General features: G+C 59.1%; 1 protein-coding gene and 1 long non-coding RNA gene across 6 annotated transcripts in view; one reads left to right on the top strand and one right to left on the bottom strand.

The window, feature by feature from the left end:
* The window catches only part of ITGB4 (integrin subunit beta 4), a 31,539-nt gene that overhangs the window by 5,114 nt on the left and 918 nt on the right, over nucleotides 1-25,507 (top strand). For 2 of the 5 annotated variants that reach the window (XM_060133149.1, XM_060133150.1), the window contains 36 exons: nucleotides 302-384; nucleotides 626-727; nucleotides 879-1,083; nucleotides 1,771-1,867; nucleotides 2,053-2,224; nucleotides 3,609-3,872; nucleotides 4,193-4,282; nucleotides 4,575-4,697; nucleotides 5,112-5,276; nucleotides 5,452-5,528; nucleotides 6,248-6,450; nucleotides 8,430-8,533; nucleotides 8,654-8,752; nucleotides 8,927-9,056; nucleotides 9,802-9,924; nucleotides 10,014-10,120; nucleotides 10,883-10,916; nucleotides 11,093-11,284; nucleotides 11,548-11,651; nucleotides 11,967-12,025; nucleotides 12,157-12,180; nucleotides 13,182-13,330; nucleotides 13,425-13,604; nucleotides 14,454-14,602; nucleotides 17,273-17,477; nucleotides 18,279-18,436; nucleotides 18,778-18,958; nucleotides 19,104-19,241; nucleotides 21,118-21,300; nucleotides 21,388-21,519; nucleotides 22,629-22,826; nucleotides 23,363-23,599; nucleotides 23,749-23,907; nucleotides 24,334-24,483; nucleotides 25,044-25,232; nucleotides 25,315-25,470. In XM_060133149.1, the coding sequence (XP_059989132.1) occupies nucleotides 302-384; nucleotides 626-727; nucleotides 879-1,083; nucleotides 1,771-1,867; nucleotides 2,053-2,224; nucleotides 3,609-3,872; nucleotides 4,193-4,282; nucleotides 4,575-4,697; nucleotides 5,112-5,276; nucleotides 5,452-5,528; nucleotides 6,248-6,450; nucleotides 8,430-8,533; nucleotides 8,654-8,752; nucleotides 8,927-9,056; nucleotides 9,802-9,924; nucleotides 10,014-10,120; nucleotides 10,883-10,916; nucleotides 11,093-11,284; nucleotides 11,548-11,651; nucleotides 11,967-12,025; nucleotides 12,157-12,180; nucleotides 13,182-13,330; nucleotides 13,425-13,604; nucleotides 14,454-14,602; nucleotides 17,273-17,477; nucleotides 18,279-18,436; nucleotides 18,778-18,958; nucleotides 19,104-19,241; nucleotides 21,118-21,300; nucleotides 21,388-21,519; nucleotides 22,629-22,826; nucleotides 23,363-23,599; nucleotides 23,749-23,907; nucleotides 24,334-24,483; nucleotides 25,044-25,232; nucleotides 25,315-25,470 (5,121 nt within the window). The remainder of the gene's footprint in view (nucleotides 1-301; nucleotides 385-625; nucleotides 728-878; nucleotides 1,084-1,770; nucleotides 1,868-2,052; nucleotides 2,225-3,608; nucleotides 3,873-4,192; nucleotides 4,283-4,574; nucleotides 4,698-5,111; nucleotides 5,277-5,451; nucleotides 5,529-6,247; nucleotides 6,451-8,429; nucleotides 8,534-8,653; nucleotides 8,753-8,926; nucleotides 9,057-9,801; nucleotides 9,925-10,013; nucleotides 10,121-10,882; nucleotides 10,917-11,092; nucleotides 11,285-11,547; nucleotides 11,652-11,966; nucleotides 12,026-12,156; nucleotides 12,181-13,181; nucleotides 13,331-13,424; nucleotides 13,605-14,453; nucleotides 14,603-17,272; nucleotides 17,478-18,278; nucleotides 18,437-18,777; nucleotides 18,959-19,103; nucleotides 19,242-21,117; nucleotides 21,301-21,387; nucleotides 21,520-22,628; nucleotides 22,827-23,362; nucleotides 23,600-23,748; nucleotides 23,908-24,333; nucleotides 24,484-25,043; nucleotides 25,233-25,314; nucleotides 25,471-25,507) is intronic. The other 3 variants (XM_060133151.1, XM_060133152.1, XM_060133153.1) reach the window with 3 other exon arrangements.
* On the bottom strand, nucleotides 19,865-25,271 carry LOC132510788 (uncharacterized). The gene is made up of 3 exons (XR_009537430.1): nucleotides 24,001-25,271; nucleotides 20,285-22,066; nucleotides 19,865-20,192 (listed from the first exon to the last, which is right to left on the bottom strand). It is a non-coding gene; the product is annotated as an uncharacterized LOC132510788 (long non-coding RNA).

Genomic DNA, 25,507 nt, shown 5'->3' with positions numbered 1-25,507 from the left:
CAGAATCCCTTTTACCCTGGAGGAGCAGGTGAGGGGGGTGGCTAGGGTGTCCCCACCAGCGCCTCGGTCTCGGCCCCCACCATCCTTGCCTCCAGACTTGAGTGGAGAGTCCAGGTGCGAGACCTGGCTCCGCGGGTTTCTCGCTGTGCGACCTGGGACTGACCGCGTACCTGCTGGCCTCCATTTCCCCCTCTGTAAATCGGGAGAGAATCCCCACCTCTTTCAAATGAGGTTGCACAAGGGAAGGGCTAGGCAGTGGGTGAGGCGCATCTCAGTGGGCACGCCCATCTCTGCTCCCCAGCGAACCGCTGCAAGAAGGCCCAGGTGAAGAGCTGCACGGAGTGCATCCGCGTGGACAGGGACTGCGCCTACTGCACGGACGAGGTGTGATGCCGCTGGGGCCTAGCCTGGGCCACCTTCCCAACCTGCGTGCCCCACCCTGCTACACCCCACGCCTGGGCTCTGGCCCACACTTGCCCCGCCCTCAGCCCAGCCTCAGGCCAGGCGGTCGTGGGAGAACAGGCAAGGGTCAGGAAGATCGGGGTGGTGGGGTACAGGATAGATCCAGGGTTAGGACAGCCAGGGGAAGGGCACTGCCCTCCTGACTCCATCTCCTTCCGGCCAGATGTTCAAGGAACGGCGCTGCAACACCCAGGCAGAGCTGCTGGCTGCGGGCTGCCGGCAGGAGAGCATGGTGGTCATGGAGAGCAGCTTCGAGATCACAGAGGTGCCCAGAGTGGGGGTCGGGGGGGCTGGGCCCTCCAAGCTCAAGGCTGGCTGTTTGTGGGAGGCTATCGTGTCCCCTCGCTGAGCTGAGAGGTGTCTCCATCAGATCTGGAGAGACCCTCCAGCCAGGTGTCCCCCTCCCCTGGACACAGGAAACGCAGATCGACACCACCCTGCACCGTAGCCAGGTGTCCCCCCAGGGGCTGCGGGTGCGGCTGCGGCCGGGAGAGGAGCGGCACTTTGAGATGCAGGTGTTTGAGCCCCTGGAGAGCCCCATGGACCTGTATATCCTCATGGACTTCTCCAACTCCATGTCTGACGATCTGGACAACCTCAAGAAGATGGGGCAGGATCTGGGTACGGCGCGGAAGACAGCAGGGCAGGGCATGGAGAGAGTGGCCTCCCCAAGCTGGCTGGACACCTGCTCAGGAGGCCAGGGCTCAGGCTAGCTGCACCCATTCCTCAAGGAAGGACAGGACATCTGAGCACCCCAAGAACTCCTTCCCCCCATTCTCAGAGGCGGGTCCTGTGCAGACCCCAATAACCACTCGGGAGTGCAGAGAAGGCCCCAGCCGGGTGGGAACCAGAGCCCTCGGGTCCTTTTTGTGTTTTTGGATGTGCTGCGCCTCATGGCTTGCAGGATCTTAGTTCCCCGACCAGGGATTGAACCCGCGCCCCCTGCAGTGGAAGCTCAGAGTCCTAACTACTGGACTGCCAAGGAAGTCCCTCCTCTGGTGCTGACACGGAGGGCACCAGCTGCCATGAGGCTGAGGTTAATTCCCAGCTCTGCAGACGGCTGGTCCAGCTCCCCGGCCGCACCCTTCAACTAGCTGCATGCACAACTCTGGGTCCCCTGAGTCCCATTTCCCTCATCCGTAAATAAGGACAAGGGCTGTCATGTGCGTGAGCTGACGCCCAACATGCAACGTGCTGACAATAAGTTGTTCTTCCTCTTCCTCCTTCCCAAGCCAGCCCCCGGCCCCTGTGTTGATGTGGGGTTCTTGGGGCTCAGCTGCCCCCTCTTTTTTTGTTGTTGATGCCTAGCCCAGGTCCTGAGGCAGCTCACCAGCGACTACACGATTGGATTTGGCAAGTTCGTGGACAAAGTTAGCGTCCCTCAGACAGACATGAGGCCCGAGAAGTGAGTGATCGAGGGGGCAGTGGTCCTGGCCAGGTGGCCCACGCCCTCTCCACCCAAGCACTTCGAAGTCTTCAGGTTGAAATGAGCCACGGGGGCAGTCCCTAGAGAGGGTGGGCAGGGGGTTGGGGGCATCTTCTCCCCTGACTTTCTCCCTCCCTGACTCTCTCCTTCCCACCTCCGCCCAGGCTGAAGGAGCCCTGGCCCAACAGTGACCCCCCCTTCTCCTTCAAAAACGTCATCAGCCTGACGGAAGACGTGGAGGAGTTCCGGAACAAGCTAAAGGGAGAGCGGATCTCAGGCAACCTGGACGCCCCCGAAGGAGGTTTCGATGCCATCCTGCAGACGGCCGTGTGCACCGTGAGTGCCGGGGCAGGTCCTGCCGGCCTAGACCCGGCTGTGCTTTTCAACAAGGGCATGAGCTGCCCACTGGCCTGCCCTGGTACCAGGCTGGGGCTCCCATCCCCTAAGACAAGCTCAGACCCACTGGGGGACCCTCAATTCCAATCCAAGTTTAGAGGTATCAGGGCCTGAGCAGTCACAGCCTGGTTTTGTGTTGGCCAGTGAGGTGGACATGAGTCTTGGGATTCTGGAATCTTCAGTGCCCTGAGGCCAGCCTCCCACCCAACCTCCCTGTTAATACCCGTCTCCAGCTGTGCTGGAAGAGGGCGCCTCTTTTTATGTGCACATCAGTTTTTTCATTTAAAGAATAATGTATCCACAGACAGAAAAGAAAATTCCCTGGCAGTCCAGCGGTTAAGGATTCAGCACTTTCACTGCCGGGGGCCCAGGTTCCATCCCTGGTTGGGGAACTAAGGTCTCTCAAGCCACATGGCGTGGCCAGAAAATAAAACAAAATTAAAAAATAAGAAATAAAAATGAAAATAGTGTATCCATATTACAGACAATTTGGAAAACAAAGAACAGAAATTGCCCATAATTTCACCACCATCAGACAGACAGCCACTGATACCCCACCAGCATATTTTGTTCCCTTTTCCTTATTTTATATAGTTGGAATCAGTGTATGTATAGTTCTGAAACTTGGTGTTTTTTTTTTCACCTAATGCTATCATAAACATTTTCTCTTGTAATACATGGTTTTCAAAATCATCCCATATATTTCTTTTTTTTTTTTTTTTTTTTTTTTTTTTTGCGTCATGCGGGCCTCTCACTGCTGTGGCCTCTCCCGTTGCGGAGCACAGGCTCCGGACGCGCAGGCTCAGCGGCCATGGCTCACGGGCCCAGCCGCTCCGCGGCATGTGGGATCTTCCCGGACTGGGGCACGAACCCGTGTCCCCTGCATCAGCAGGCAGACTCCCAACCACTGCGCCACCAGGGAAGCCCCGATCCCATGTATTTCTCAAACAAATTGTCACATGCTGCTTGCTGTACCTATTTTAACTCTTCCGTTGAATGCTGCACATTTTTCTGTGCAATTGAGATATTCTCGCAGAGTGGTTAAGACCTTGTGGGGACAGCTGCATGAACCTGGTTCACATCTTGCGTGGCGCCCACTGTGGGCACAGCCCCTGCTTCTGTTTCCCACTTCCCATCGCTGGTTTCTGTTTATCCCCGTCATCACTCATGTGCTGTCTGTCACGTGCGTCATTCGTGGGGGCGTCAGGCTGTTAATCCTGTGTCCTCGCTGAGCCCCGTGTTGGGACGTGCTTTCGCTGTCACTGTGCACGACGCTGTGACGAGTGTCCCCTGCTCCACGGGCACCCCTCCTCGCTCTCCCCAGAGGCACATCGGCTGGCGCCCCGACAGCACCCACTTGCTGGTATTCTCTACCGAGTCGGCCTTCCACTACGAGGCGGATGGTGCCAACGTGCTGGCTGGCATCATGAGGCGCAACGACGAGGAGTGCCACCTGGACACCACGGGCACCTACACCCAGTACGGGACACAGGACTACCCGTCCGTGCCCACCTTGGTGCGCCTGCTCGACCGGCACAACATCATCCCCATCTTCGCAGTCACCAACTACTCGTATAGTTACTACGAGGTGCGGGGGCCGGGGCCTCACGGGGCAGGATGGGGGCGGGCGGGAGGGTCCGTGGAACTTCTCAGACACCCCCATCTGCCTTCCTCCCTTCCTTCCCGAAACTTGGGATGGGCCCTGATGGGAAGAGGCGTCCACGTGCCCATTCCCCAGCCCCGCTCCCAAGCAGGTGGGGGCTGAGAGCACAGGCTCTGGAACGCACAGCAGGCGCCAGGCCTTAGCTTCCCCATCTGCCAGGTGAGCGAACCCCGGAGGTGTTGTCTGGATTCAAAGAGATGACCCTTGTGGGAGGCTGAGCCCCGGCCTGGCGTTTTCTCCTGCAGAAGCTGTCCTCGTATTTTCCCGTCTCTTCGCTGGGGGTGCTGCAGGAGGACTCTTCCAACATCGTGGATCTGCTGCAGGACGCCTTCAACGTGAGGGCTCTGGAGTCTGAGCCTTTCTGGGGAGGGGCTGGAGAGAAGGCTGAATCGCAGAGGACTGGGAAATAGGACAGGAGGGAGGAAGGGTCTTCTGCAGTCCTTGAGGAGCTCCCCCTGGGCCTGGCCCCAGGTTCCTGCAGGCTCTTCTCCCTTGACCCCCACCCCGCCCCTGACCCCCGCCAGCACCCCAGGCCTCCGTGTAGGTGGGAGTGCAGCACAGACAGGCCAGGCCAGGGTGGGTGAGCCCGGGGTACCCCCAGGCCATTGATCGCCTGCTCTCTTTTAGCGCATCCGCTCCAACCTGGACATCCGGGCCCTGGAAAGCCCTCGAGGCCTGCGGACGGAGGTCACCTCCAGGATGTTCCAGAAGACGAACACTGGGTCCTTTCTCATCCGGCGGGGGGAAGTGGTACGCCTCCATGGGGGTCCCGGGGCAGGGGAGGACGGGCACAGCGGCCTGCGGGGCGGGGTCTACCCGAACAGAGGTCCAGAGCATGGCCTCCGGAGTCAGATGTGGGTTTGAAGCCCTCTGGATCAGCCCCTTGGCGTGTCCTCATCTGTATAGTGGAGACCAATCAGCTTGGAGCTCAGGGTGGCTAAGATGAGTGAATGTGCCAAAAGCAACCCTGGTTACCGTTGGTGCCATTGTTACCGTGGCTGTGCCTGGAGGGAGCAAGTTCGCAGCCCTGAGGAAGGGCGGGCAGGGAGCTGGGCGTCCGGGGCCAGACACATCCCTGGAGCTTGAGGGCCTAGAGACTTCAGGCACGACTGCCCCCTGGTGGTCTGTCCAGGCCCGCCTTGCCTGACAGTGGGGTCCCTGCAGGGCACATACCAAGTGCAGCTGCGGGCTATCGAGCACTTGGACGGGACTCACGTGTGCCAATTGCCGGAAGCGGACCGGAAGGGCAACATCCATCTGAAGCCCTCCTTCTCCAATGGCCTCAAGACGAACGTGGACATCGTCTGTGACGTGTGCTCCTGTGAGCTGGTATGATGCGGCCCCGTCAGGTTGCGGAGGGAGGGAGAGGCTAACCCGACCACCCCAGGGCCCTGAGTAACACAGCAGAGCATCCTGTGGCCACAACTCCCTTTCGGGGTTCCCTGAGGGGCAGCGTCCAGCGTCCCTCGCCGCCCCCAGCCACCCCACCATGATTTCATTCCAGCAAAAACAGGAGCGGTCACCTCGCTGCAGCTTCAACGGGGACTTCATGTGCGGACACTGTGTATGCAATGAGGGCTGGTGAGTGTGGGAGGGTGAAGCCAGCACCCAGGATGCCAGCCGCTCCCAGAGAAGGGGCTGGGCACACCAAGTAGGCTGCTGAGGGTGGGTTGGCAGCTGGGCACAGAAAGGGCTAGGAAAGGGGTATATCTAGTTGGCAGGTGGATTCGGTTCAGAGCACTTTGAAATTCATGGATAAGGGAATTCCCTGGTAGTCCAGTGGTTAGGACTCAGCAGTCTCACTGGCGGGGTTCCGGGTTCGATCCCTGGTCGGGGAACTAAGATCCCACAAGCTGCCTGGCGTGGCCAAAAAATGAAAAGAAATCTATGGCTATATAGGATTACCGCTGGAAATACGTGTAAGAATCAGGGCAGTGGTGGCCGTTAGGGTGTTGTGGGTCAGACACAGGAGGGAGACGTACTTTACCCTCCATCCCTTTTGGGCCTTTAGTATCTGAGCCATGGGCACCTGTTACCTGAGCAGAAGGGAGTCATAAGAGAATGTTAGCAAGAGCAAGGGCTTTTCAAGCTTTAAGACATTGAATAAGTTTGTCGTGACTTGAGGAAGGGACAGGAGGAGGGTCTCAGGGGACTGAGGTCTGAGTCTCAGCGCAGCCCCTGCTGTCTACGTAACTCAGACCCACAGGGGCCCGCTTAGAGCCTCAGTTTCCTCATCTGTAAAATGGGATGGTGAAATCTTTCCTGCTGTGCCGTGCAGAAGTGACTGGCTTCTCCCGCAGGAGCGGCAAGACCTGTAACTGCTCCACTGGCTCCCTGAGCGACCTGGCGCCCTGCCAGCGGGAAGGTGAGGACAAGCTGTGCTCGGGCCAGGGCGAGTGCCAGTGTGGCCACTGCGTGTGCTATGGTGACGGCCGCTATGAGGGTCAATTCTGTGAATACGACAACTTCCAGTGCCCCCGTGCCTCCGGGTTCCTCTGCAACGGTGAGCTACTGGCCCAGGTGGGGTGAAGCCGGGAGGGTGGCCTGGGTGTCCAGCCCCTGCCCGCCGCCTCTGGCTCTGCCATCAGAACCCATGTTGGGAGAGCCTCGCTGGGAGTCGGGACCCCCATGTTAAGGCCCAGCCCTCTTCCAGATTCCCTGAGTGCCTCTCCTAAGTCCAGCCCCAACCTGGACCTCTCTCCTCCTCCACAAACTTGATGCCCAAGGCCCCTGCCAGCATGAAATCCCCATTGTGGAATGTCCCCCTGAGGTCCTCCGGCCCGTGCCCACCCCCTTCTCCACTCTCCCATCCCACTAGAGTGGGTACCACCCAGCTCAACCTCAGTGATCGGTGGTATGTGGCATGGCGATCTTTCCTCTCTCGGAAGCTGCTACATCTCTAGCAGACAGGGCCTGGAGTAATGCATCCTCTGTAGCCCCACAGGGCCTAACACAGTGTGGGCCCAGGCCATGGGTACATAGCCTGGCCAGGGCTTCCGGAGCTGGGCAGGGGTCACAGAACCCACAGGGGCCATATGGAAGTACTGAATGGGTAAATGGAGGAGAATGAATGAAAATCCACTCACCAAATACTTATTAAGCCCCAACTGTATACTTGCCACGGAGGGGGGGTCAAGACCCTGCTTTTCTATCCTTTCCTCCATTCTTGCTTTTGTCTGCCATTTCTTCTCTTCACCTGCCCACCCCAGGGTGTGCTCAGAGAAATGAAGGGAGAACCCAGGACGTCTGGAGAAAGGCAGACATTTGGCACAGGCCAAGCTGAGACAGGAGGGGAGGGAGATGCAGCCAGGAAGGAGGCAGGGCCAGACTGCAAGGGGCTTGGGTTCCAGTCCAGGATGGGTCCAGTTTTAGTGTAGTCCAAACTTTTTCTTAAAAGGCTATACATTAAATATTTTCAGCTTTGTAAGCTATATGGTCTCTGTCACAACTACCCAGCTCTGCCGTTGTAGCAGAAAGCAGCTTTAGGCAATACATAGGCAAATGAGTGTGGCTCTGTCCCAATAACACTTTTGCAAAAGCAGGTGGTGAGCTGGATTTGGCCCACAGGCTGTAGTTAATCAACCCCTATTCTAGTAAGGATATTGGGCAAAAGGGAGTCACTGGTGTGTTTCTTTTTTTTGTGTGTGTGTTTTTTTAATACATTTATTTATTTTTTATTTATTTTTGGCTGCATTGGGACTTCATTGCTGCGCGTGAGCTTTCTCTAGTTGCGGTGAGCGGGGGCTACTCTTCATTGCGGTGCGTGGGCTTCTTATTGCAGCGGCTTCTCTTGTTGTGGAGCATGGGCTCTAGGCACGTGGGGTTCAGTAGTTGTGGCATGCAGGCTCAGTAGTTGTGGCTCGTGGGCTCTAGAGTGCAGGCTCAGTAGTTGTGGCACACGGGCTTAGTTGCTCTGCAGCATGTGGGATCTTCCAGGACCAGGGATCGAACCCGTGTCCCCTGCATTGGCAGGTGGATTCTTAACCACTGCGCCACCTGGGAAGTCCTCACTGGTGCTTTTAATTTCATTTTCTAACTCTTTCTATGTTAACCTTGTATCCAGCCACATTGCTAAACTCACTTATGAAATCTAATAACTTATTTATAGATTCTTCTTGCTTGTTGTGGCATGTTTCTGATACTTGCAAATGATGACAGTTTTTCATCTCTTAACTTTCCAAAACTTATGTTTTATTTCTTTTTCTTACCTTGTTGCATTGGCCAGGACTCATTAGAGGTTCTTAAACAGGGGAGACACATGATTGGGTTTGTGTTTTGGGGTGATCTCCCCAGCTACAGAGTGGAAGGTAGAAGGGCACAATAGAGCAGGAGAAATGGAGAGAAGGGAGTTCCAAGAAAGCGACGAAGAGATGGCTCTGCCCCTGGCTGGAGACGTCCTAGCTCCCAAGGCAGCTCCAGCCAGTGGGCAGCCTGGACTGCAGGTGCAAGTGTGCCTCTCCTCTCCCCTCCCCTTCTCTGCAGACCGAGGACGCTGCTCCATGGGCCAGTGTGTGTGTGAGCCTGGCTGGACAGGCTTGAGCTGTGACTGTCCTCTCAGCAATGCCACCTGCATCGACAGCAACGGGGTAGGCCTGGGCATGAGGCAGACAGTGGGGGGCGGTAGAGGGGGCCCCAATCAAGACCACCCTTCCTCTCAGGCATGGGTGGGGGCACAGCTGGCTCACTGGCGCCTCCTCTTGACTCAGGGTATCTGTAATGGGCGTGGCTACTGCGAGTGTGGCCGCTGCCACTGCAACCAACAGTCGCTCTACACAGACACCATCTGCGAAATCAACTACTCAGCGGTGAGGCCAGATTCACTGGGTATGGGCATGGGGGCCCCAGGCACGGGGCAAGACGGACAAGAGGGGCTGAGCCTGGTGCCAGAGGAGCTGCCCGAGGGTGTGATGTGGTGGGAGCGGGCCTGGCAGGGGCCGCCGCCCAGCACAGTGCCTGTCTGACCCTCTTCGCCCACCCAGATCCGCCTGGGCCTCTGTGAGGACCTGCGCTCCTGTGTGCAGTGCCAGGCGTGGGGCACCGGTGAAAAGAAGGGGCACGTGTGTAAGGAGTGCAGCTTCAAGGTCAAGATGGTGGATGAGCTTAAGAAAGGTATGGGGCAGGGAGAGAGGACTAGGCAGGGGGGCTTCCGATGGGGTAGGTGGTGTCTCTCATCTGGGCAGGTCTGTGGAGCTGGGTAGGGGGCTCATAATCCAAACTGAGGACATGCAGTCCAGAAAGAGGGGTTCCAGACCTGGGAGTGGTCACAGAACCCAGACAGGTCACACAGACCCAGGTAGGGGCCACACAGTCTGGCCAGGGCACCCAGACCTGGGGAGATGGCTTCTGGCTTGGGCAGGGGGCGAAGAGCTGGGTAGGGCCATGAACACGGCAAAGGCCCATAATTGGGCTGTGGGGGCTCACAGCCTCCTTTCCTCTAGGTCAGAGAAGTATTCTAGAAGGGACTTCCCTGGCGGGCCAGTGGTTAAGACTCCGCACTCCCGCTGCAGGGGGCGTGGGTTCGACCCCTGGTCGGGGAACTATGATCCCACATGTGGCCAAAAAAAAAAGAAAAGAAAAAAGAAAAACGTTGTAGAAGCCCAGCTCCTGAGCGATGCCCAGGACGGGCACAGATTTGCTTGCAGCCTTTGACGCTCCTGGAGGGCAGCCCCCGCCTTGCCCCATCTGTATGCACAGTTTGCCGGGAACTTGCGTTCTTCCCCAGGGAGGTGCCTCCCACCCTGTGATGGGAGGGCTGGGCCCCAGAGTAGGGCCGTGGTGAGGAGCGGCCACCCCACCAGGCCCTAAGGTGCTCCGGGGTGGGGTTGGGTGCCCTGCCGACTGTCTGTGGGTGCAGCGGAGGAGGTGGTGGAGTACTGCTCCTTCCGGGACGAGGATGACGACTGTACGTACAGTTACACCGTGGAGGGTGATGGCGGCCCCGGGCCCAACAGCACCGTCCTGGTGCAGAGGAGGAAGGGTGAGCTGGAGGGCCGGCCGGGGGCGTGTGGGTGGCCTGTCGGGCCCCGGTGGGGGAAATGGCACCGACTTCCTCTCCTTCCTCCCTAGACTGCCCCCCCGGCACCTTCTGGTGGCTCGTTCCCCTGCTCGTGTTCCTCCTGTTGCTCCTGGCACTGCTGCTCCTGCTCTGCTGGAAGTACTGTGCCTGCTGCAAGGTGGGGGCTCCCCCAGGGTCTCCCCCCGCCGCCCGGGTCCCTGTAGGTGGCAGAGGCCAAGCGAACCCACATGTTCTGCCCAGCCCTGGTGCCCTCCCCACGCCAGCCTCTCACCTCTGCCAACCATCAGTGGCTGGATACCTGGGAGCCCCTGCCCGGGGGTCAGCCACATGCAAAGGGTCACGAGAGCTAACAGGGAAGGAAGGGCTCTGCCCACCAGGAGCTGACAGTCTACTGGGGAGGAAAGACAGGAGACAGGAAAACATGGAGGACGGCATGGCATGGGATACTGAATTGTAGGGAGCAGAGACTACTCTCTGCAGTAACCCCCAGCGTGTGGGATATTAGTGTGTGTTACAGAGAAAAAGAGCTCTGTGATCAAATGCATTTGAGAAAGCGGTTTCTTCTCTGCAGGACTTCTCAGAGCCTTTGATCTAGTTGTATGAATAGTGAAACTATAAGGGGAAGGAATTCCGTGCTTCCCAAATGGGTTTGATCACAGAACCTTTACTTTCCAGAGTACACAGCAGGACCAGGGTCCCCTGGCACACATTTGGGGAAGCCTCTGCCCCATCACCCTCTGTGTACCCACCTTATGTGCCACACACCTAGACCCCTGCAGCTGCCTGGATATCCTGGTGTCTGGGAAGGCACCTTTGCCCCCTCTGGACCGTTGGCGTGGGTGGCAGGTGGTGGCGGAAGGGGCTTACCTAGGCTGGGGTGGCTGTCTCAGCTCTCATCCTCACCCACCTTGTCTCCTAGGCCTGCCTGGCCCTTCTCCCGTGCTGCAACCGAGGTACGGGCCAGCATCAGCAGGGGTGGCGGGCTTCTGCCTGCTCTTTCTTCCAGCTGGGGTGGAGGGGAAGCGGGGGCCGAGTCTGGAACAGAGGTGGGAGGCCCCGGGGTCCCACCTGCAGGGGTGTGGTGGGGAAGGTCTAGGGAGCGGCCCAGTGTGAGGACCCTGTCCCACAGGTCACATGGTGGGCTTCAAGGAAGACCACTACATGCTGCGGGCGAACCTGATGGCCTCGGATCACCTGGACACGCCCCTGCTGCGCAGCGGGAACCTCAAGGGGCGCGACACGGTCCGCTGGAAGACCACCAACAACGTGCAGCGGCCTGGCTTTGCCTCGCATGCTGCCGGCATCAACCCCACGGAGCTGGGTGAGGGCCAGGGCTGGGCACCGCAGGTCTTGGTGCTGCCCTTGGGGCCCGGGGCACGTTCACCGCTGCTCCCAGGTCCGGGATCACACCATTCCTATTTTCTCTGGGTATTGGGGTGCAGGCATAGGCCTGGCTGCCTTCTATCCTTCCTGATGGTGCTATAAGCCTCAGGTGCTCCCCTATCCAAGCATGGCTCCTGGACGGGGCTTCTGTGGTGCCCACCGTGCAGGGGGCTGACGACACCCCTCCCTGCCTGCCCCTAGCGCCCTACGGGCTGTCCCTGCGCCTTGCCCGCCTTTGCACCGAGAACCTACTGAAGCCTGGCACCCGAGAATGTGACCAGCTGCGCCAGGAGGTGGAGGAGAACGTAAGGGCCAAAGAAGCCGATCGCAGGCAGCTGGCGTCTCTGGGCTGGGTGTGAGCCAGGTGGCGGGAGAGCAGAGGGAAGCAGCTGGGGAACCTGGATTCTTCCGGGCAGGAAAGAAGGGCTTCCCTGGACATGTGCCTGGCCTGGGATCATCCTGGGATCTGTTCCCTGTAAATGCCTCCAGAAGGGTGGAGGCAATGTGCGTGCCCATGGCCACGCCCCCAGCCCACCCCGAGAGGTCCTCCGGGCCTGGATGGCTCTGGGTGCAGAGGCTCCCCCAGGGCCCGAGCCTCACAGCCCTTCCTTGTCTGGCAGCTGCACGAGGTGTACAGGCACATCACGGGCGTGCAGAAGCTCCAGCAGACCAAGTTCCGGTGGGTCCTGGGTGCCCGGGGTTGGGTGAGGGTGCTGCCCGTATAGCCAACGCCAGGGGATCTCCCCCAAGCAGATCGTGCCTCCACCCCAGGGACCACCTGGCTCACGTTCCCCACTTTGTCCTCCACAGGCAGCAGCCCAATGCCGGGAAAAAGTGAGTCGAAGACACACAGGTGGGGTAGTACCAGCCCCAAGTACCTGCCCCCTCTGCCCCCTCCCCTACCCCAATCTCCATCTCCATCTCCATCCCACTGGAAAGGAGGGCTGTCTGTCTTTGGGTAGGACCTTCACTGAGCAAATACCAGTATGAAGCCCTCACCAAAAGCCAGCCCCCGTACTAGAACAGGAAAACCACAGGGAACCAAGCAGACCCAGTCTTTGCCCTCATGCCGGCGATAGCCCCCTACCCAGTACCCGGGATAGCCCGGTGCCCAGCTGCAGCCCTCCTCCGACGCCAAACGCCTTGATCCTGGAGGCACCGCTGGGTGCCAAGAAGATGGTCCAGTGGGTGACACACCTCCTTCCCAGTTCCTACCCCGAGTCCCAGCCCCCCAGGGGAAAAGTGGGGGTGGGAACAGCATGTAGAGAGGACAGAACTGCGTGCGCAGTAACAGAATACAGCTCTCACTGAGCACATCACCTTCAGTGAGAACCACTTAGACCAGCATTTTGAGTGCTTACGACGGGCCAGGCCTTGTTCTAAGGGCTTCATGTGTGTGGTTCTCTTATCCAAGTAGGTACCATTGCTATTCCCGTTTTATAGTTGAGGAAACCGAGAATCAGAGAGCTTAAGTAGCTTGCCCAAGGTTACCTAGCTGTTAAGATATAGAGCCAGGGTTTGAACCCAGGCAGTCTGGCTTCAGGGCCTACACCCTTCGCATCTTTGCTGTCCTGACTCTACTTTTGCTTCAGCAGCCCTTCTTGGTGAGGTGGGTGGGAGCAGTAGCCTCATTTCACAGATGAGGATGCTGGCTGCAGGGTGAGGGGGCCCACCACGCTGGGACCAGCCTGGGCCCCTAGGACTGTCTGGTTCTGATGACTGCCTTTTGCTGCCTGGAATCTTGTCCCCTGATGGAGAGAGGACAGGTAGGCGGGGCGGGACGAGTGCCAGCCTCCTGGCCAGCCTGACACCTCCCCACCCAACCCCGCCCCCAGGCAGGACCACACCATTGTGGACACGGTGCTGATGGCGCCCCGCTCGGCCAAGCAGGCCCTGCTGAAGCTGACGGAGAAGCATGTGGAGCAGGGGGCCTTCCACGAGCTCAAGGTGGCCCCTGGCTACTACACCCTCACTGCAGACCAGGGTAGGTGGCCAGGCTCCCTGTGCCCCTCCCTCTCACCTCCCACCCCTGTGCGGCCCCCTGACCCCCATCTGACGTCTCCCCACCGCCTGCCCAGACGCCCGGGGCATGGTGGAGTTCCAGGAGGGTGTGGAGCTGGTGGACGTGCGGGTGCCTCTCTTCATCCGGCCTGAGGACGATGACGAGAAGCAGCTGCTGGTGGAGGCCATCGACGTGCCCGCGGGCACTGCCACCCTCGGCCGCCGCCTGGTCAACATCACCATCATCAAGGAGCAAGGTCGGTCAGGGTGGGGGGAACAGGGGGGCCAAAAGGGAGGCTCTGGGGTCCCTTGTTCCTCCCCAATCCAAGTGGAAGTGGGGCCTGGCCATGTGGCCTAGGCAAGTGATTTAACGTCTGAGCCTTGGTTTCTCCATCTGTAAAATGGGTATCAGGCTCTTGTGAGGAGTGTGTGGCTGTACGTCTCTGCACAGTGCCTGGTAGTAAGCACTCAGTGTGGGAGCTTCTCTTATAATCACCAGAGGGTGCTACGTCCTCCTGGAGCCATTGCACATTCCTCTCTCCTTGTTCTTCCCCTATGGCCTTTGAACTTGGGAGACTGAATAGGGCCCCCCTAGGATGGCAGGGCATCAGAGCAGGAAGGGGACTGGGGCCTCCCTCTGCCCAAGCCTATCTAGAGGGGTGAGCAAGGCGTCACACCACTGTCACCCACGATGCCTTCCCTGCTGGTTCCTCGGGGAACCTGGAATTGTTGATAACCATCTTTCCGGCGCCTGGAGGGTCTGTTCTGGTCCCTGACCCCTCCTCCCCACCTGCTCCAGGACCCCAAGAAGGGGGGGTCCAGGACTTAGGCCTACTCTGCCTCAGCTCTCAGTCTCAGCTCTCATGTCTGGTCTTGCCCCTGCCCGGCCTCCTTTCTCTGCCCTGACCCTTCCAAGATGTTAGTTGGACACTGTTCCAGCCTTGTCAACTTTTCCTGGAAGACTTTTCCAGCCCCTTCCTCTGCCCTTCCCCAGAGAGGGGTGACAAGCAAACTCCTGGAGTCTGGGCCGGGCTGGGCCAGAGGGAGGGCGGGGGCTGAGAAGGGACTGTGGCCAAGGCCCCTGACCGGTGCCTGGCTCCTTGCAGCCAGCGGGATCGTGTCCTTTGAGCAGCCCGAGTACTTGGTCAGCCGCGGGGAGCACGTGGCCCGCATCCCCGTCATCCGGCGTATCCTGGACAACGGCAAGTCCCAGGTCTCCTACTGCACGCAGGACAACACAGCGCAGGGCAACCGGGTGAGTCTGCACCACGGAGTCAAGGGCACATCCCAAGGGCCCGGTGCGAGCAGGACATGGGGGCTGCCTGAGTCTGGATGCTGGTGGTGCCGCTGGCTGGCCTCCCAAGGACATGTCCATCTGCCCGGCCACCCTGCACCGGCACCAAAAGTGCCAGTGACGCCCTGAGTAAGGTCTCATCATGTCCAGACCATCCATGTCCCCCTCCCAACATCCCAGGATCCATCAGGACAGCCAAACTCTCCACAGAGAAATAGACACCTCCATCTGCCCCTGTCCAGGGACTCTGGGCTTCTTGACGTGGAATCACAGACCCCATGTCCCTGGGCTGTCATTGCCGGGCAGGCCGTCTCTGGGCCGTGCCACAGGAGCAGCCCTTCAGGGCAGGGAGGGCCGTGTGGCAGGGCAGTGTCCCCTTTATCACTGGGCCCCAGTCTCTGGGAACTGCCCAGTCCAGGTGGTGGGTGTGCTTGGATTGGCGTACAGGTCTGTTTGTTTGTCTAAATTTATTACCAACATTTTATGTTTTTTTTTTTTTTTTTTGGCCATGCCGCATGGCTTGTGGAATCTTAGTTCCCCAACCCAGGGATCGAACCCGAACCCGGGCCCATGGCAGTGAAAGTTCAGAGTCCTAACCACTGGACCGTCAGAAAATTCCCTATTACCAACGTTTTTTTAAACTAATTTTTATTGGGGTCTAGTTGATTTACAATGCTGTGTTAGTTTCTGCTGTCCAGCAAAGTGAATCAGTTAGACATGTACATACATCCACTCTTTTTTAGATTCTTTTCCCATATAGGTCATTACAGAGTATTGAGTAGAGTTCCCTGTGCTATACCGTAGGTTCTTATTAGTTATCCAGTTTATACTTATTACCAACATTTTAAAACTAAAAATATTCACATCAAAACTTCACTCAAAACGTAATAAAGTCTAGTCTCACTGGCCCACAGGCCCAGCCCACTTGGCAATCATGGGAGCAGGTGTGCACTCAGATGATCCCGACACACACCCTATTCTTTTTATCGGTAGGAACAGTTCTCGTTACTGCTCCAGTGTTCCCCATAAAATCTCCAAAGAGGAATTTGGATGCCCAGAACTTTTCACTGAGTATTATAGAGATTCTGGCTATCCTGTTATGCTTCTACAAAGATCCTTTGGGATTGAACTTTTTTTTTTTTTGCGGTACACGGGCCTCTCACCGCCGTGGCCTCTCCCGTTGCAGAGCACAGGCTCCGGACGCACAGGCTCAGCGGCCATGACTCACGGGCCCAGCCGCTCCGCGGCATGTGGGATCCTCCCGGACCGGGGCACGAACCCGTGTCCCCTGCATCGGCAGGCGGACTCTCAACCACTGCGCCACCAGGGAAGCCCCTGAACTGTTTTTAAAAACGTTTTATTTTTCAACTTTTTGTTTTGAAAGCTTCAGCCTACAGGAAGATGGAAAGACCAACAAAATTAGCACCCATTTACTCTTTACGTAGATTGACCTTGCTTTCTTTCTCTCTTTCTATATAGATGTATACATGCGTGTGTGTGTATGTATGTGTATATATATATATGTATACGTATTTATAGCTCTATAACTGTAGAGAGAAAGGGAGAGAGAGTGTGTTTGGTTTACTTTTGTTGGCTAAACCATTCAAGGTAAGTTGTAGACATCACATAGACCCTAAACCCTTCTGCAGGCGCCTGCTAAGAACAAGGGCACTCTACATGACTACGACAGAATTACCTAACTTAAGAAATGTCACATTGTCCTCATAACTAATAATTAGTCCATATTCGGATCCCCCCGTGTTCACATGTCCCAGTAATGTCCTCTATAGCTTTTTCCCCCCAATCCAGGAACCAATCAAGGGTATGACATTGCATTTTGTTGTCATGTGTCTTTAGTCTCCTTTAATCTAGAATAATTCCCCGGCTTTGTCTTTTGTCACCTGGACATTTTTGAAGCATTCCCCGCCCCCCCCCGAGGTCAGTTGTCTTGCAGGCAACTCCTTTTCTTTCTGGGTTTTTGTAGCATTTGAGTTTGTCCCTCTCTGCACAGCGCGGCTGGCTAGCAGTGCCTGGAATTGAATGTTAGTTTGCAGTGCCACCTAGTGGCGTCATGTGACGGGAGCTCAGGAAAGCTCGGGGGCACTGGGGGAAAAAAAAAAAAAGCTGGAGATGTTGGAAGCACCCCACCCGGGAGGCAGGGCCTGGGGGCTGTGGGATCCAGACTTCGGAGCCCCAGTGCGGGGAACAGTTCCTCCCTCCCTGTCTGGGGCCTGCAAATCTCAGCTCCCCCGGCTGAGCGCCTGCCTGTATGGGACCCTCCACATCTGCATCCCTGTCTCCGTGCCTTGGTTCAAATGCTGGTGAACCAAGCAACCACAACTACCTGTGTGAACTTGGGCGAGTTTCTTCACCTCTGTGTGCCTCAGTTTCCTCATTTGTAAAATGGGGACAATAATATCTCTACCTCACACTGCCCTGAGGAGTAAACAAGCTAATATTTGTAATGCGCTTGACGTGCAAGAGGTGTTGTAGAAACATAAGCCATTCCGTGTCCACGTGGGACAGTCTGTGTGTGAGGGTCTCTGCATTATCTGTGAGGTTGGGGTGGGGTGTGTGGCCGTTACTCATTCTCCCAGGCCTGGTCTGACCCTGACCCCTTCCCACTCCCAGGACTACATCCCCACAGAAGGCGAACTGCTATTCCAACCTGGGGAGACCTGGAAGGAGCTGCAGGTGAAGCTCCTGGAACTGCAGGAGATGGACTCCCTCCTGCGGGGCTGCCAGACTCGCCGCTTCTACATCCAACTCAGCAACCCCAAGTTTGGGGCTCGCCTGGGCCAGCCCCAGTCTGCCACTGTTATCATTGGGGACCAAGGTAGGCAGAGTCTGGAGTCAGCTTAAGCAGGGCTGGGGGCTTCTTGACAGTCTTAGCAAGTAAAAATACAGGACGCTCAGTTAAAGTTGAATCTCAGGTAAGTAACAACCACATTTGTAGTATAAGTATGTCCCATGCACTATTTGGGATGTACTTATCCGAAAAAAGTGTTTGTTGTTTATCTAAAATTCCAATTTAACTAGGTATCCTGCCTTTATCTGGCAACCCTACTCTCAATCAGAGAGGCTGGGGTCATGTGGCCACCGGCCTGCTGCTGGCTGTGAATCCCACCACTAAGGGCCTTAGCCCTTTGACTTCGGCCTTAATTCCAGCTAAAATGCAGGTGTTTCCAGAAGGGGTGAAACAGTTCTTATGGGTCCTGAGAACTGTATAGTGGGGTCTCTGAGCCCACCCGGAGAGGAGGCTTGCTGAGAAGATGGGGCAGGAGGCGGAGTCTTGGGGTCCAGGAGTGATGGAGGGCGTTGGGAGGAGCCAGATGTTCTCACATGGGACATACCCTTGGCTGCCAAAGGGAGAGAGCAAACTCGTTCCTCCTTCTCATCCCTCCAGAGACCCTCCTGGGCACCCCCAAGTTTGGCAGGATGCCCTGTGCTTTACTAATGGGGGCACCAGCCCTCTAGAGACCCCCTTTGGCAGGTCTCAGTTGAGGGGGGTGCAGGGAAGGAGCATTGATGTTTTAACTGGGCTTCTGGCGCCCCCTGGTGGCGACGGTGGGTTCCTGCCCCCCTCAAAAGCGGGGTGTCTCAGCTGGCTGCCCTGCCCTGGTTTGACCCACTACAGATGAACTGGACGGGACCTTAATGGGCCAGACCCTATCATCACCCCTACTCCCCCGGGGTGACCTGGGTGCCCCACAGAACCCCAATGCCAAGGCCACCGGGTCCCGGAAGATCCACTTCAACTGGCTGCCCCCTCCTGGCAAGCCAACAGGGTACCGGGTAAGGTGGGGGGCAACGAGGGTGGTGGATGGGGGAGGCTGGGCACATAGCGGGGAGGTGGGCCACCGGGGGGCAGAGGGCCCTTGAGGGAGAGGAGAGGGCATGCTTGGCCTCAGTGGACGGGGGAACCCCCATCTGTGCCCCAGGGGAGAGGCAAGTTCCTGGACTGTGGCCCCACCACCCCAGAAACACCTCTGCCCTGCCCCAGCCCTGCTGTGTGAACCTGGCAGGTCACTCGGTCCTGTCTGTGCGCAAAGGGGGTAACACAAGGGCAGGGCTCAGTGGAGGGACGATCAGCTCTGCCAGCTGCTCCCCACTGACCAGCCCCGCCCCGGGAGCAGGTGAAGTATTGGATCCAGGGGGACTCTGAGTCCGAAGCCCACCTCCTCGACAGCAAGATGCCCTCAGTGGAGCTCACCAACCTGTACCCGTACTGCGACTACGAGATGAAGGTGTGCGCCTACGGGGCGCAGGGCGAGGGCCCCTACAGCTCCCTGGTGTCCTGTCGCACTCACCCGGAAGGTGAGGCCTCGCCTTTCTGTCCATCCACCTGTCTGCCCCCCAGCTACCCTGATGCCAGCGTGCCCAGCCCTGTCCCCCGACCCCCTAGAACTCTGCCCCCTCTCTGAGGCTGACAGCTCTCTTCCTGCATCCCCTCCCCCTCCAGCTCCCAGCGAGCCGGGGCGTCTGGCCTTCAATGTCGTCTCCTCCACCGTGACCCAGCTGAGCTGGGCTGAGCCGGCTGAGACCAATGGCGAGATCACAGCCTATGAGGTCTGCTATGGCCTGGTCAACGAGGACAGCCGTAAGGATCTGGACCTCTCCTTCTGCCCCCAGGGAGGGGGCAAAGAGTGGGAGGAGGTCACGGCGTCCCGGGCAGTGGATGAGCCCATATGTCTGACTGCCTGGGGCATCGTTAGGTCTGTGGTCAGGTTTGGGCTGAGTTGCATTCCAAAGCCAGGCCCAGAAGCTCCCAGGGCGGGTAGGGATGGAGGGCCTGAGATTATATATGTGCAGTGGGGTCACAGGTCCAGGGCTGCCTGCCCACGCAGGTAACTAGAATGGCTCAATTCTACGCGGTTCTCTTAGGGCCAGAGTAGAGTCGACAGATTTAGCAAATAAAAGCAGAGGACGCCCTGAACTTCAAACAGACAATTTTTCTAGTACATTTCATGCAATATTGTATCTGGCAGCCCTAGGCCAAAGCACCTGGCAGAACTGTTATTTTTCTCCCAGTCCTGGAAAGGGGAGGGACCACCCCTGCCAGCTGTCAGGATGAGAAACTATTTGAGGGAACTTGGTCCCGCCTCTCGCCTGGTGCAGGGCCCTTCTCCTTGCGCTCTCACCTCCGTTTGGCCCATCGCAGGGATGGAGAGCTGAGTCAGGCTTACCACCCCCAAATAGGACCCGTGGCCCCTAAAGTGAGTCAGGCTTACCACCGCCAGGGTGGCCCAACAGGGCCGAGGGCAGCAGGATTGCTCTGGGTCTCAGGCTCCTTGCCCTTTACTAGCCTGGCTGACCAAGCACAGCCTTGTCAGCAGCTGCATCACATCCTTGGCTCATTCTGAGTTTACAACACCTGGTCCACCCATGGACCACTGTCAGGAAGTGTTTTCCGACCCAGCCTTTAATCCCAGGAATGACTGATGGTTTCAGCCCACGGCCTTAGCCTGCTGAGGCCTCCGCTGTGTCACGAACGTGCGAGGCAGGCCCGAGGGCATCAGCGACTTCGGGGTGGCCCCCTTCCCTTCTCCCCCTGGTGGACAGAGATGAGAGAGGGCGGTTAGAGACCTCCCCCGGCTGACAGCCCAACGTCAGCCCATTCTTGGAGCACAGCTGTTTACTTACCAAACAGCATCAAGGGACTTCCCTGGTGGTCCAGTGGTTAAGAATCCATGCTTCCACTGCAGGGGGCACAAGTTCGATCCCTGGTTCGGGAATTAAGATCCCACAGGCCACACGGTGGGGCAAAGAAACAGCATGAAGCTTAGCAGGTGTTGTTTTTCTAGAGCCCTCCTTTGGACCCCTTGGGAACTGGGACATTTTCTGGTCTCCCAGACGTCTTCCAGCATAGAGGGCCCCATCTTGTCACATGGGGGTCTAGGCACCGTACCTTGCTTAGAGCAGCCTGGGGTCTCTTCCTTCTCTCTCCCAGGGCTTGCGTCCACCCTTCCAGGTGTGGTGGAGGAGAGCTGCTTCCCCTCTGCTCTCGCCCTTAGCTCTCACAGGCCTCAGCCTGTCCTCAGGTGCAGGTTCAGGCCTGCCTCTCTCCTCCCGTCCCTGCCCAGGTGACCAGGGCAGCCGTGCATTTGCGGTTTGGTTGTGGACAGGGAGGCACAGGTGCTGAGGGCGCCCAAGCCTCTGGAGCCAGCGTCACGCAGACGCACATGGACGCAGGACCCTTTACCAATTGGTAGAGGTGACAGTGGGGCCGACTTGAGTGTAGTCTGTCTCTGCCACTTAACTTGGCGATGAGCCGCGTGGAGGCTTCTCTAAGCCAGTCACACCCAGGTTCTCAGGGCTTGGCACGCAGCTGGGTTTCAACAGTTGCTCGTTCCCTGACTCGTTCCCCAAACTCCTGGGTGCAGTTCAGGGGCTGTGCAACAGTCCTGGTGCACCAGAGGCAGGGATGCAGCAGGCCAGAAGCTGGTGACCCCTCTGAAGCACTCTCCCTGTCCCAGGACCCATCGGGCCCATGAAGAAGGTGCTGGTGGACAGCCCCAAGAAGCGGACGCTGCTCATCGAGAACCTGCGGGAGTCCCAGCCGTACCGCTACACGGTCAAGGCTCGCAATGGCGCAGGCTGGGGGCCTGAGCGGGAGGCCATCATCAACCTGGCCACCCAGCCCAAGCGGCCCATGTCCAGTGAGTGGCGGGTGGGAGGCACAGGGCAGACAGGGGCGGGCAGGAGGCCGAGGCTGGGGCCCTGGCTCACCCGCTTCCCCCCTGCAGTCCCCATCATCCCGGACATCCCCATCGTGGACGCCCAGGGTGGGGAAGACTACGAAAGCTTCCTCATGTACAGCGATGACGTGCTCCGCTCCCCGACGGGCAGCCAGAGGCCGAGCGTCTCTGAGGACACTGGTGAGTGGGCCTGGGATGCCTGCACGGAAGGTGGGGGTCCTGGGTAGAGGGTTGGGCCGTCACTGGTGTCCAGAGAGAGCCAAGGGGCCAGTGAGCACTGGGCGTGACGGTCACACCAGAAGTCCCCTCTCAGCCCCAGGCGAGCATCTGCAAAGCCGACGGTTCGGCAGGCACCACACTGGCTCTGGGTACAGGGGGGACAGAGCCGACGTGGCCCCAGTGAATAGTGTGCACGTCTGTGAGGACAGGCAGAAAGCCATGTGCTTGGGGTACATGCACACAGGCTCGTGCACATGGGACTGGAATCACAGTTTGGAGACTGGAGGGCTCACCAGCAGTGCCATGGAATCGGGCCACCTCCCAGGGACAGGGCTATGTGGGAGGAGGCAGGCCGGGCTCTGGGGCCCACAGAGCAGTGTCTCCCCACGCTGGCCGTGTACAGTGTGACGCAAAGAGCCCTCGACCGGGACTCTTGGGGACTCAGTTTTAGCTCTGGCTCCGCTGCAGGAATTCAGATGAATCACCCTCTCTGTGCCTGTTTTCTGATCTGAAATGAGATGCCAATCACACACCACCATTAGTGAAAATCCTTCAGGATTTGTATTTTCTTCCATCCTTGCCTATACCAGGCCTCCATGGTGTCAAGCCTGGGTTTAAGGAACCCAAGCCCAAGGGTCTTGAGAGTTTTGAGGGTCTGAAGTAAAGAGCAGCTGGTACGCAGCAGGTGCCCCAGCTTAGCTGCATTACACTTGGCTGCCTGTGACGCACTCCGGCTGCTGGAACTGCCCCTGGGAGGCCGGCAGGGGAGAGCTCACTCCCTCCGTCATCCAGATGGGAAACTGAGGCTCAGAGCAGGGAGTCCTCACAGCTGGTGGCAGAGCCCAGGCTCTAGTCCAGGGGTCTCCCCTCGCCAGCTGCAGCCCGGGCCGCCCTCTTCCACATCTTGGGCGAGGGCCTCACCGGCCACCGGGCTCCCCGGCACACACCCGGATCCCAGAGAGCCAGAGAACGGGCTCACGTCACAGCGCCGCCCGCCTCCTCCCCCAGCCCCTCTGCGCAGCCGCCCGCGCCCCCCGGCGGTGCCAATGCGGCCCTTCGTTGTTCCCAAGGCGGCAGCGGCTGGAAGTTCGAGCCCCTGCTGGGGGAGGAGCTGGACCTGCGGCGCGTCACATGGCGGCTGCCCCCGGAGCTCATTCCGCGCCTGTCGGCCAGCAGCCGGCGCTCCTCCGACACCGCCGAGCCGCCCCGCGGGCCCCTGGACGACGGCGCCGCCGATGGGGGCGCGCGGGGTGCCGGCGGGGAGGGAGGTGACCGGCCTGCCCTCACCCGCACCCACCTAGGCTCGCTGGTTTGCTGCCTCTGGGCTCCAGCCAGAGCCCACCGCGGCCAGGCTGCCCGGCTGCCACCCCAGAGCCAAGGGACCCCAGGGCAGGCGCTGGGGCTCTCCCCAAAGCTAGACTGCCCCCAACCTTCCAAGTCTGTTGTGTCCAGGGCAGGCCCTGGTGCCCAAGGAGACCCCTCAGAGGCCTCAGGGGACCCAAGGGCAGGCGTTTGGGCTCTCCCCAGGGCAGGGCCAACTGCAGGGGCAGTGAGTCCCCGGCTGAGGTCAGCGGCCGTCCATAGGGGCGTCCTGCCGGGCCACAGGACCCGAGTTGCAGACGTCTAGGGGGCCCTTGTACTCCTTCAAGGACCTCTGTCCCTGGCGGGCCAAGGGAAGCAGGTTGTTTTTATGCCAAGGGCCCCCAGAGGATAGGTAATCCAGGGAATTCCCAGGGCCGCAGCCTGCCCCGAGGGGCTCCAGGTCTGGTGCGGGCCGGTCCGGTGACCCTGATCTACCCCACAGAGCACCTGGTGAACGGGCGGATGGACTTTGCCTTCCCGGGCAGTGCCAACTCCCTGCACAGGATGGCTGTGAACAACTCCGCCTACAGCACCCACCTGAGCCCACACCTGCCCCACCGCGTGCTGAGCACGTCCTCCACCCTCTCGCGGGACTACCACTCGCTGACCCGCCCGGAACACTCGCACTCGTCCACGCTGCCCAGGGACTACTCAACCCTCACCTCCCTCTCCTCCCAGAGTGAGTGCCCGCCACCTCCCCTGCTCTCCCCTAATCCTTCCTCTCTTCCAGCTCCTGGAGGCTCGGGCTGCTGGCCTGCCGTCCCCCTCCTGCCCATCCTCTGACGTGCACACTTCCTGCCCTCTCACTCTTGTTTTGTCCTGCCCTAGGCCTCCCTCCCATCTGGGAACACGGGAGGAGCAGGCTTCCGCTGTCCTGGGCCCTGGGGTCCTGGAGTCGGGCTCAGATGAAGGGGGTCCCCCACTCCGGGGACTCAAGAGACTCTATAATCCTGGCTGGGCAGCCAGCAGCACCCTCTTGGGGCCCAGGTAGTACAGGGGTGGCCATCCGGTGCCTCCACAGCTGTCCTGCACCATCTGTCACCCATCCACCCACCGCCGCCGCTGCCCGTGCCGCCTTACCGTCCATTCCATCCACATCAGCGCTGGTGCCTAACGCAGCTTCTGTCCTCTGGGGGTGCTGGGCTGGGGCAGGAGAGGGGCCAGGCCCGCTGAGGAGGGTGGGGGCCGGCTGACTCACGAGCTCACCCCTTCTCGGCACAGGCAGGGCCCGCACCCACGTCCTGCACAGGACATTCAGGAGGTGCTGAGTGGCCTGGACAGGGTATTGCAGGGTGAGTGGGCCACCTGGCCAGCGGTCCATGCAGGCGCCAGAGCCGAGGGCGGTCAGGGCTAGAACTAGGACTCCTGCCCAGACACCCCCGACACCGGCTGACTGTGGCCTCCTGTCTCCAGGCTCCCGCTTGGCTGCAGGTGTGCCCAACACACCCACCCGCCTGGTGTTCTCAGCCCTGGGACCCACGTCTCTGAAAGTAAGCTGGCAGGAGCCGCAGTGTGAGCGGGCGCTGCAGGGCTACAGCGTGGAGTACCAGCTGCTGAATGGCGGTGAGGCACGGCTGCTGTCGGGCTGACACGCGGGGACACCCGACTGTCAGGAAGCCACCCAAGTCCCTTGAACACTAATGCTTCCCCCACCACCCACCTTTCTGAGAGAGTCTCACTCTTCTAAGACTCCCACTGCCTCTTCTGATGAGTCCTCATCCACCTCCTTAGGCCTCTCTCCAAATCATTCCCACTGCTAGGTTCTACCTAACAAGGCCTCACCGGCCTAGGGACCCAGGGCCTCTGCTGGCCTATGAGATGTCTTTTCAGGAGTCGGGAAGTGGTACTTCCGTGGGCAGACACACTCGCGGCAGCATGCCCTGGGCCCATAAACGGCCAACATACACAGATGGGATTTCAGGTGCCACTCATCCCTTGTATAGCGTACAACCTGAACAGCCAACCATACTATACAAGGCTGACCCCACCGGTACCCCAGCCACAGCTAATGCTGGGTGGCTTGTGGCTAGGTCTTGACAGTAGCCTAGGGAAGGGGTGGGATCAGGCCGGGGATAGGAATGAGGAATGCTGCTGCTCTGCTACCTGCCTCCATCCCCACCCAGGTGACCTGCATCAGCTTAACATCCCCAACCCCAGCCAGACTTCGGTGGTGCTGGAAGACCTCCTGCCCAACCACTCCTACGTGTTCCGCGTGCGGGCCCAGAGCCAGGAAGGCTGGGGCCCAGAGCGCGAGGGTGTCATCACTATCGAGTCACAGGTGCACCCACAGAGCCCTCTCTGCCCCCTACCGGGTGAGTTACCCCCCCACCCTGACAGTGGTCCCCCCATCTTGTACCCACAAACCCACCGACACCCTTCCTCTGCTGTCCCCAGGCTCTGCCTTCACTTTGAGCACGCCCAGCGCCCCGGGCCCACTGGTGTTCACCGCCCTGAGCCCAGACTCTCTGCAGTTGAGCTGGGAGCGGCCGCGCAGGCCTGACGGCGACATCCTCGGCTACCTGGTGACTTGTGAGATGGCCCACGGAGGAGGTGCTGCCCGCCCCAGGGTCAGGGGGACCAGGGGGAG

The sequence above is a fragment of the Lagenorhynchus albirostris genome, chromosome 20, assembly GCF_949774975.1.
Source record: "Lagenorhynchus albirostris chromosome 20, mLagAlb1.1, whole genome shotgun sequence".
Taxonomy (NCBI): Eukaryota; Metazoa; Chordata; class Mammalia; order Artiodactyla; family Delphinidae; genus Lagenorhynchus; species Lagenorhynchus albirostris.
Note: the sequence above shows the minus strand (reverse complement) of the source record. Positions and strands in the feature narration are given on the sequence as shown.